This window comes from Acinonyx jubatus, chromosome A3 (genome assembly GCF_027475565.1).
Source record: "Acinonyx jubatus isolate Ajub_Pintada_27869175 chromosome A3, VMU_Ajub_asm_v1.0, whole genome shotgun sequence".
NCBI classification, from domain to species: Eukaryota; Metazoa; Chordata; class Mammalia; order Carnivora; family Felidae; genus Acinonyx; species Acinonyx jubatus.
In genome coordinates, this window is record NC_069388.1 from 119,282,922 (window position 1) to 119,294,245 (window position 11,324).

Here is an 11,324-nt window from a genome sequence, read left to right on the forward strand (position 1 = left end):
GGGGAAGGTCAGAGAGAAGCAGAGACAGAAATGAGAGCAGGCTCTGCAACATCAATGCAGAGCCTGATGCGGAACCTGAACTCACGAACTGTGAGATCATGACCTGAGCCGAGATCAAGAGTCAGATGCTTAACTGACTGCCACGCAGGCACCCCTCTTTTAACTATTTTTAAGATGGGTTAATTTTCTTTTTATTGTTGAGTTGTAATTGTTCTTTGTATATTCTGGACCTTAGACCCTTATCAAGTATATAATTTGCAAAAATTTTCTCCCATTCTTTAGGTTGCCTTTTCAGTTTTCTTGATAGTGCCCTTTGAAGCAGAAAAATTATTAATTCTGATGGAATCCTTATCTCTTTTATTGTTCTTTGTTTGCTTTATGTGTCTATTAATGAATTGTTTGAATACTTTTAAAAATAATTTCTGTACATTATTTTGCATTAAGATTTATTCATGCTATAATTTTATTAGCATTTAAGACTGATAAAGTGTAGTATAAGCAGCAGTTTTTACAGTTTTTTTCTTTCCTTTTTTTAATTTATCATTTGTCTGAAACTTTTGTTACAGCTCTATAGTATCAACCCTCCTTGCTCTTATGGATGGATTAGATAACAGGGGTGAAATTGTTGTTATTGGTGCTACAAACAGACTTGATTCTATAGATCCTGCTCTCAGGAGACCGGGTCGTTTTGACCGAGAATTCCTTTTCAACCTGCCTGATCAAAAGGTAAGTTTTTGTTTTCAGTGTGTTAAGATTTATTTGTGATCCATGTATCAACCATGTATGTACTGTGAGAGTGATATTTTATGAATTTTCATTTCTAAAATTTTGTGCTTATGAAATATCTTAGGTTAATTCTCAGAAAAAGCTTGTGATTATTAAATAATTTAGTCTATTTCTATTAATAATTATTCAGGAAAACTCTTGATTGGGTTACTAAAATGCTTACTTTAGTTCACCAGATTGTAGTAATTATCTTGGATGGCAGGTTATATGTCTCCACTTAGCCAAAATAGCTTTGTTCCCATAAAAATAATGTTTTTAGAATATTAGTGAGCTTATAAATAAGAACCCAATGTGCAAATTTTCATAGAAATGACCATAACATCATATTTAATTTAGAGCAGCAAAAATTATTCATTACAGTGTATTTTTTTAAAAAGAATGTATAATTACACAATGTATAGTCATTGTGTAAAATGTTAATATATTATACAAGTTTTTCCCCTAATTCTGCTTGATATTTTTATTATTCTTGGTTTGGACCAGTTTATTCATTGACTTGTCTTTTCACGAGGATCTCAAGTTTGAGAGGGAGAGATATATGTAGAGAAGATACTATATTTAACAATATTTTCTATGTAATTTAACATTTTAAGCATAAGTAAAACATTTATAACATATCCATACAAATATAACCTAAGGAAAGAAGATGCTATTTATGAATATATAATATACACACATGCACATTTGTAATTGTTGCATAGCTTTGATTTAGATCTCCATGTAAAATGCCTGGTTTACACACATAGATGTGAAATGCTGTGATTAGTAGGACAGTGTAGAAGATTATGGGGAAATGAAGGCAATGTTGCTGCTGTGTAGGACAGTTAATACTTCAGTTTGAAATCAGTCTACACATCCACATTTGTAGTTGTCTCAGTTTTGGACTATCTAACTTCGAGGCTTTACTTTGGTACTGAATTTACCTGACTTTGTCAGGATAGGAAACATAGAATATACAGCATTTTCATTACCCAAATGCAGCTTCCAGGACTGTATCAATGTGTAGAGGTGTGCTTTGTTGTGGGGACAAGGGTAGAAGTGGGAACAGTCTATTTCAGCATGGGGAAGCACCAGTTATCTTTGTTTGGGACAACTTCAGTCCAAGCACATCTTTTAGGCTCTAGCATACGTGGAGAGTGTGTTTAGTTTTAAGAGACACAGTCTGTGTTCATTTTGGCACAGGAAAGCCATTATCTGAATTAAATGATTATCTTCTATATCACCCTAGTCATGTGGACCTCAGTCATGTATGCCGTTCACAATCCTCACAATTCATGTACAATCCACACAAAAACAATAAACAAGGTCTAAAACAGCACTGTCCAATTGAATTTTCTCTAATGATTGAAATGTTCTGTATTTGCATTGTCCATTAAGCAGTGTCCAGTATGGTAGCCACTAGCCACATGTGGCTATTGAGCTTTTTAAATGTCACTTGTGTGACTAAGGAACTGATTTTAAATTTTCTTTAAATATTTAAATAAAATAGCATTGTGTGGTTAGTGGCTTACCATATTGTACGGCATGGATCTCAACATAGTTTTCCATGTTATTTTAACTGTCTACGTTTCAAGGAAACTGCTTTGAGACCTAAACCTAAGATCATTTTTCTTGGTCTGTGTCTATGGAAAAGGCCTGAACTAGCTTTTTTTTTTTTGCTTAGATAATAAAGTCATGAGATTATCAAGATTAGATGAGATTATCAAATCCTCTGTCCTAGGGAACAGTCAGTAAGGTAAGAGGAAAACTATGTAAGTGGATTCTGGAAGCCAAGTGAAGAAGTGTAACAATGAGTATATGACTAACTTTGTCAGATGTTGCTAAATTAACTCAGGTGAGGACAGAAAATTGGCCATTGTATTTATCATTATGCTGGTCATTGGTGAACCTGATGGGAGCAAGTTGATTTAGTGGTGGGTGCAAAAAAGCTTGTCTGGAGTATGGTTAGCTTAAGAGAGAACAGGAGGGGAGGAACTGGAGACAGTTAATGAAGGTAAGTTTTTCAAAGAGTTTTGCTGCACAAGGACACAAAGGATTGAGGTAAGGTGATAGATGTTGAGGGAATTGGAGGCAAGAGAACCTATGTTCTTAAAAAAGCTGAGACAGTTATTCAGTAGAGAAGGAAATTTTGGTGATGAAATTGAGAAAGAATTACCATAGTGTGTCCTTAATAGGCAAGAGGGGGGGATAGTATTTACTATATGAGTGGTGAGAATGACTTTAGATAGGATTTGGATAGTTCGTCTGTGATACTAGGGAGAAGACAGAATATTATGGGTACATATGCTGACAGGTGGACCCAGTTGCTGTGGAGAGTCTTTGGAACTTCTCTTTTGACTGCTTCAGTTTTCTTAGTGACTTAGCAAGCAAGGTCTGAATGAGAAGCTGAGTGTGCAGATAGAGAAACTGAACTAGTCTGCTAGGAGATAGGCCTAATGAATGGCTTAGGGAAGGATTGAGAGGAGTGTTAAGGTTCCATTTGGCCATTAATTTAAAGCAATAACCAGTCAATGTCTCATGTTAGTCCTGTAGTTTGAGCGGTGGAATATCATGACTCCTGTTGTTTGACCAACTATTATAAAAAAAAAAAAAAAGTAAAAGTAAGCTCTGGTTCTTCCAAATTTTACTAATTTTGTTAACCCTTTATTAGCAAAAAATAACACATATCTTCTTGAAGCAGTGATGCTTTTTAATTTCTTTTGTTTTTATTACCACCAACACTTAATGATTATTGTTATGTGTTATGTGTGTATTTATGAATCCTGAAAAGTAAGAGCTTGAATGTGGCTTTGAATCTTTCTTTTTTAATTTGAGAGAGAGAGAGGGAGAGAGAGATGGAGCACATGTGTGTGTGCAAGCAGGAGAGGGGTAGAGGAAGAGAGAGAGAGAGAGAGAGGGAGGGAAGAAGGGAGAGGAAGAAAGACAGAGAGAGAGAAATCTCAAGCAGGCTCCATGTCCAGTGCAGAGCCTGACATGGGGCTCAGTCCCATGACCCTGGGATCACGACCTGAGCTAAAATCAAGAGTTGGATGCTCAGTTGACAGGCGCCCCTGACTTTGACTTTTTAATAGTAGAGGAAGCTACTTTCTAGTAGGGGAAGCCATATAACTTATATATACAGAGGGAGAGAGAGTTAAAGCACATAATGAAGCATTTCTAATTAATTAATTTCATCTTCTATTTCTTGTTTTTATGATAAAGAAAGGAGACTCTGGTTGATTATATAGAGAAAGAGCAAGGCACTAAATGTTTTAGAGACCTGACAATAACTTTTGACCTTAAGTGATTAATTTCATTTCTCTAAATCTTTACTTATTTTGTAAAATGACAGGGTAAGAATAGATATTTTTCAAGGTATCTTCCAGCTTAATTTTTTTTTTTTTAATGTTTGTTTATTTTTGGGAGACAGGGACCGAGAGACAGAGTGTGAGCAGGGAAGGGGCAGAGAGAGAGGGAGACACAGAGTCTGAAGCAGGCTCCAGGCTCTGAGCTGTCAGCACAGAGCCTGACGCGGGGCTCGAACTCACAAACTGTGAGATCATGACCTGAGCTGAAGTCAGACGCTTAACCAACTGAGCCACCCAGGCACCCCTTAAATTTGTTTTTTTGATGTGCTTCTCATTCTATGAGGGTCTTCACTAAGTGGTGCCTGTGCTGCCAATGAGGTAAAATAGATTCTTGATGTCATCTTCTAGAGAATATAAGCTCTCAGGATGACATTCTTTTTGGATCTTGATTTTATACTTTTTTTGGTATCTATTCAGGCAGATACTTTGAGTTCGAAGAAAATAAATGTCACATCATTGCTTTAATTTTGGTAGCTGAACACCTAACTTAGAACTTGGAATTAGAGCAATAGCGAGTGATATCAAATTTTACCAACTTTTTATTTATTTAAAAAATTTTTTTAATGTTTATTTTTGAGAAAGAGAGACAGAGCGTGAGTGGGCGAGTGGTAGAGAGAGAGAGAGAGGGAGGCACAGAATCTTAAGCAGACCCCAGGCTCTGAGCTTTCAGCACGGAGCCCACTGTGGGCCTCGAACTCATGGACCGTGAGATCATGACCTGAGTTGAAGTCGGCTGCTCAACCATCTGAGCCACCCAGGCGCCCCTTTTATCAACTTTTTAAACAAAATTTTAATGTGTATTTATTTATTTTGAGAGAGAGAGAGAGAGAGAGAGAGAGAGGGAGAGGGAGAGGAGGGGGAGGGTCAGAGAGAGAGAGGAGAGAGAGAATTCCAAGCAGGCCCTGTGCTATCAGCCCTATGTGGGGCTCAATCCCACAAACCAGGAGTTCATGACCTGAGCTGAAACCAAGAGTCGGATGCTTAACTGACTGAGCAACCCAGGTGACCATCAATTTAGCTTGATGACTTTGAAGTCCTTTTTGTTCTGGTGCTGGACCCCAAATTCCTCATCAAGCCAATAAAATTAACCTCTTGGTTATAATTTGCTTTTTCATAGTCTTTAAGAAGCTCACGTAGCAGTGTTGAGGGAACAAGTGTATTCAAGTTTTACAAAGTGTTGTTTTTTCCTTGAAAGAAGGCAAATGTGAAAGTAAAATTCTGATATGCCTCTTCATGATGGTAATATCAGCTGATTATGGATTCTTACTACTTCAGTTTCTTTTTGACTGTGGAAGAAGAAGACATTTCATTTAATTTGAAACCAAGATGTTAAAATTTTGATTGTATTATATAGTCAGATTTAAGGTGGAGAATGCTATTTTGAAAAAAAAAATCAAGGTAGAATTGCTCAAACATTTGACTTTTTAAAATGAATTATATTAATATTTACTGAAATACTACCTTGTTATATATTAAAAGCCAAATTATCAACTAACCTACAAGATAATGATATGCATTATATTTCTTTAGTTCATTGAAAACTTTTTCAATTGAAAACTTTTTTTCAAGTTTTAAATTGTTGTTTACTTCATTGGCAGTCATAATACCTCATGCATGTGATAGAACCAAAAGTTCTGTGAAATCTGAATCTGTAGTTTCAAAGTTATCCCTGACTGGGGTGCCTAGCTGGCTCAGTGAGTAGAGCTTGTGACTCTTGATCTCGGGGTTGTGAGTTCAAGCCCCATGTTGGGCATAGAGCCTACCTAAAAAGAAAAAACAAACAAAAAAACAAAAACAAAAATAAGTTAGCTCTGAGTAACATATGCAATTGTTGAATCATTATGCTGTACATTTTAAACCATTACAACACTGTACAATTATAATTATATTTCAGTAAAAGATTATAAATGTTATAATACATTAAAGTGTTTTTTATATGTATTTAGATGGTAAAAATGATCTGACATAAAATATTGAAACTTAGTTTTGAATCTAGTCCTAGATGAGTCAAGATCAGTCACTTAGTCACATGTGCCACTAGTCGATTCCTTCACCTCTCAGAATATTAAATATCTTGGTTTGTTAAACAGAGACATGATCTCTACCACATATTATTGTATTGTTATTATGGGAAATTAGAGTTGACGTGGATGTCATGGTATTGAAATGTCTTTTAAAATAAATAGTTGTTGGAGCGCCTGGGTGGCTCATCTGGTTAAGTGTCTGACTCTTGATACCAGCTCAAGTGGTGATCTCGACAGTTCATGGGATTGAGCCCCGCTTCAGCCTCCGGGCTGGCAGTGTGGAGCCTGCTGGGGATTCATTCATTCATATTCTCTCTCTCTCTCTCTGTTTCTCTCCCCCTCTCCCTCCCTCCCTCTCCCTCTCCCTGTGTCCCTGTCAGTCCCCCTCTCCCCCTGCAAACCACCTGCAAGTCCTCTCTCCCCCTTTTCAAAATAAATAAATAAACTTAAAAAAAAACAAAACAAAAAAACAACAGTTGTTTTTCTGGGGTATGGTTAGTGCATAAATTTGTTCCAGCTAATACACTTGAGAGGTTGGTGATATTTTATTTATTTGTACTGTTTTTCTTAGGCAAGAAAACACATTTTACAGATCCATACCAGGGATTGGAATCCAAAATTATCAGATGCTTTTTTAGGTGAATTGGCCGAAAAATGTGTTGGTGAGTGCTATTATTTGAATTCTTTCATTGTTACTGTTTGTTCTGCTGGCCCTTTCCCTTTATGTTTGGAATGCGAATGAATATAGTTACGTCTGGGTGCAATAGATGGCTGACTTTGCCTTTAAATGTAACACTTATTTTGAACATTTCACTTGAAGTTTGAACACTTCTAAATTACAATTTTAGCTGCCATTAGGTGTTTGATGATTAACAAAGCTAGTAGTACTATGTTTTCATTGAGTGCTGGATTTCCATGATATTACTGCATTGTGTCCTTTTAGGAATTGTTCTCAGAAATTTTACTAAGAAAAATAAGCTTAACCTTGAGACATAAAGGTCCATGTCAAAGGCAGGACTGCAGTCTTTTACTTTGCAGATTGGTTACCTGATGGGCTCATCTTCATACCTGTGGTCTAGAAAGAAGTTGAGTGAGAGGAGTCTTCAAAGAAAATACTTACTGGCATCTGCTAGTATTTCTCAAAATACAAAAGTGTCCAATTTAATGTTATATTATTCACAGAGTGGAAGATCCTCCCCACAGAGTGAATTAATACAACTGTCCTAAAAGGATATAGTGAGAGTATTTTATGTACATACATGATCATACATAGGAGATGGAATTCAAGGGTTTTGGAATTCAGGGTTTTGGCTCTAATTAGGTCTGAAATAAAAATGAATACAGTATTAAACAACTGAATATACACCCCAGTATTTCCCCTTCATTCTTTTTCTGTCTTTTGTCTATTTTCCTCTTATTCTCTCACAAACAAAAATTAAAAAATCTTTCTCCATGAACTTTTTAAGCATTATGAAAAAACCCCCAAATAAGTTCACTATCAGCAGTCTGCTTGGGAGAACTTTAAAGTTACCAAAACCAGAAAGAGTAACTTAGTTAAAAAATCATTGTGATCCACCATCAAATATTAAAACTTAAATAGAACATTAGTCCATTCAGTTAGCTACATCCGAATTATCCTCTTCATCCACAGGGACCTCCATCTCCGAAGCAGCATACCTCAACTTTTGAACCACAAAGACCTCGACATCTTCTGGTGAGGAGAAAACGTAAATCTCTCCAGCACTACTCCAGTTTAAGCTTTGCCTGGTATAAGAGAGCATGCGCCAAACCCATTTCATGTAAATTTGGCTTGACCTTTGCAAAGCCTTGTGCTGCTTTATGGGAGAGGGTGGTATTTGGTACAAAATCCAGTCTTTTCCCTTTTTGAAATTTGCCCCCTTTTATTTCCTGCTACTTTTAGGATATTATTTTATTAGAGTACGGATCAGACTGGGAAATCTTTGTGGATTCTTCTGTGAATCTGTCACAGAATGTCCTTAACTGAAATAAGCAGAAGTCTTCAAATAATTTTGGAAATTCCCTAAAAGATAGGTATTTTAAAATTACTTGCTATTACCCTGTTTACCATCTGAAAGATTACACTCTAGTTCCTCATCCTAAATATTAGAATCCCAGTTTCACTTTTCATTTCCAAAGGTCACAACTTCTCATTATTCCAAGTGATTTATTTTAGCTTTAAAAGTCAGTTTCTTAAGTTTAAACATTTTTGAGACATAATTTCTTACAGGACTAAAAAATTTCTCTTGCCTTTTGGAGATGGTGGTGGCGGTGGTGGTGGTTTAGAAGAATCTGCTTTTATGGATATACACCATTTTCTTCCTGGAGAGTGACATAAAAATCCATTATAATTAAATGACTTCTGTTTTTGATTTTGACATTTATTCCATTTAAGAAGCCAGTTTCACATAAAAAAAATGCAGGTCTTCAAACAGGAACAGAATAGTAATAAGTTTTAAATTCATTATGAACTTAGCATTTTCTGTATCCCAAACATGTTTTGACATGTATGGGTTAAGTCCAGTAAAATATATGCCTAACAAAAGGAGTATGTAGTCTTGATGAAAAACTGTACAGACAACTGACCTCTTGTAGAGGTTATGGATTTGGTAACTTTTACCTTGAAATAAATTCCCAAGTACTTGGAGGTGTTTGCATGCATAATAGGTGTGATTTTTTAAAGTAGTCCTCACATAATTTCGGTGTCCAGATCACATGCATGAATAGTAGGAGCTTAAGGTTATGGGGACCTCAAACCTAATCATATTTCTCTATTTATTTTCACTGAGAGGGCCAAAACAATGAAAGTTTATCAGTGAGGGGTCTATCTTGTGGACCTTTGTTATGTTTGATGTTTTACTTAAACAGTAACTTCCTAAAATTTTATTATTACCTTGTCTAGTCTATAACCTATTTAATAGCTTGTATTTTTAGTTTTTCAGACAAATTCCATTTCATTGGCAATATTTAAGAATGCTTTTTCTTGGGGTGCCTCGCTGGCTCAGTTGTTAGCGCATGAGACTCTTGATTTTGGGTCATAAGTTCAAGCCCCCACATTGGGCATAGAGCTTACTTTAAAAAAAAAAAAAGGAATGCTTTTTCCTTGGTATCTAGATATTTGTGTGTGTTCTTCAGTATTAGAATTGTAATGGTAGAATTAATATGATTATGGAATTCTTATGAAAGGGATGTTGGTATTTTCTTTAATGTCAGCTTTTAACTTTCAAAAGGCTGTAGGGTGTTTTCTGTATATCTAGGATGATCATATTACCTACATCTAGTTTTCTAAATCAGGACCTTTTAGAAAGAGAAAAAATATACTGTTAATTATGATAAGACAAGAGGCCTAAACCAGGACATGTGATACTAAATACAACTTTTTAGCCATGGTTTTCATGTAATTTTAATTGTTTTAGAGTCTAGTAAAGGAAGTATATTATTAATCATGTAGTTCTCAGTGTTTTCTTTCGTATATGAGAATCACTTGTAAAGCTTTCTCAAAATATACATTTATGATATTAAACTGCCAGACATTCTGATTCACTAGGTTTGTTGGGAATCTGGTGTTGCAGTTTCATTGTTGAGTAGCCAAGACTGAGAACCCCAGATATAAACCAATAATTCTCATTCACGGGCAAATGTAATGAAGATAAATCCATTCTTTTAGTCTATTGATTATGATAATCCAAGTGAAAATTTATTTCTTTAAATGGGGTCTATTGTGAGAAACTTTTAAATTATCTTTAGTAGATTAAGAGAAAATGAACAGCGCATTACTATTATGTATGTTACTGACATTATGTCAAACATAAATGTTGTGGGCACCACTTATATAGAATACCTTCTAATGTTTTTTTTTTTTTTTTCTGTTTTGCATTGTTTCTGAGCTTGTTTTTTTTTAATTTAGGCTTTTGCTCTTAGAAATAGGATCATATAATATATTCTCCAGCTTTGTATATGCTTTTAAAGAAGAAAAAGAAATGTAGTTGTTTATGTTGTTTGAAGATGGTAGTTTATTTTTTACTTGTTCTGAAATGGTTTATTTGATTAACTGTTTATAACCGAGCCGGTATTTTATTAAGCTAATATAACTACGATATATATGGCATAGGAAAATGTACCTTTTTTTCCAGGTTTATTCATTGAGAAATAGAATATAAAATGAAAGACTATTGGTAGTTTGAAGAATTGTTTGGTAGATTGATTGCTGTCATGGGACAGTGTTAGTGCTTAATCTGCTTATAGTTTTCTGAATTAGATTCTTAACAGTCATACTAAATTTTCCCTTAACTGAATAAATATTTCTTGAAGAATGCAATATTTTTCTATGTTTTTTCATAATTTTCATTGAAATTTTTATTTTTCATTAATGATTAAAGAATTTAGACATCTTCAAAAAAGATGAAAAATCTAGTAGATACAATTCCTCCACTTTTTATGATCCTATGTGGTAACGTTATAGTCTTAACTAACCAAACTATAACCCTGGAGTTATGCCTTTCTTTTTTTATTCATTCTTTCACTCAAGAAATATTTATTGGATATCTACTGAATGCTAGGCCAGGTATTATTTTCAGTATATGAGATATGTTAGTGAACGAAACTGATGAATACTCGTACACTCACAAAACTCACATTGTAGTTGGGGTAGGCAGACAATAAACATAAGAGGTAAATGATACGGTGGTACATGTTATGGAAGAAAGGGAGCAAAGAGGATTTTTCTGTTATTTGTGGGACTTGATGAACAGGATTGCCCTACTAACAGTAGAGGTACATTTCATTATAGATGTGTGAGTCACTTACAGTTTGCTTTACCTGATTTTGTGCCTTAATGTTCTTTTTCTGCCAGTTAGTCTGGGGCTGTTTCTTTTCTGCTCATAGTTTTCCTAATCACCATTTTTATTTCATTATTCAAGTGTTTCACAAGGTCATTGCCTGGAATAAAAAGATAAATAAGCTTGATGCCACTCTTTGAAGAGCATAGCGTTTAGTTTTAAAACTGGTTCAAGTAGTTCCCTCTGCTGACATAACTGATAAAAGTGACCAAATGCAAGTTTAATTGCTGATATAAAAACAACATAGCTGGTTTGAGTTTTTCTTCATTTTTGTGGTTAAGACCTAAGAGTTTATGTGTGTTTTTGTATGT

The 11,324-nt window shown here is 35.0% G+C and overlaps 1 protein-coding gene across 2 annotated transcripts in view; it reads left to right on the forward strand.

The window, feature by feature from the left end:
* The window catches only part of ATAD2B (ATPase family AAA domain containing 2B), a 162,654-nt gene that overhangs the window by 82,393 nt on the left and 68,937 nt on the right, over window positions 1-11,324 (forward strand). For both annotated transcript variants that reach the window (XM_027033279.2, XM_027033280.2), the window contains exons 14-15: window positions 567-726; window positions 6,729-6,819. In XM_027033279.2, the coding sequence (XP_026889080.1) occupies window positions 567-726; window positions 6,729-6,819 (251 nt within the window). The remainder of the gene's footprint in view (window positions 1-566; window positions 727-6,728; window positions 6,820-11,324) is intronic.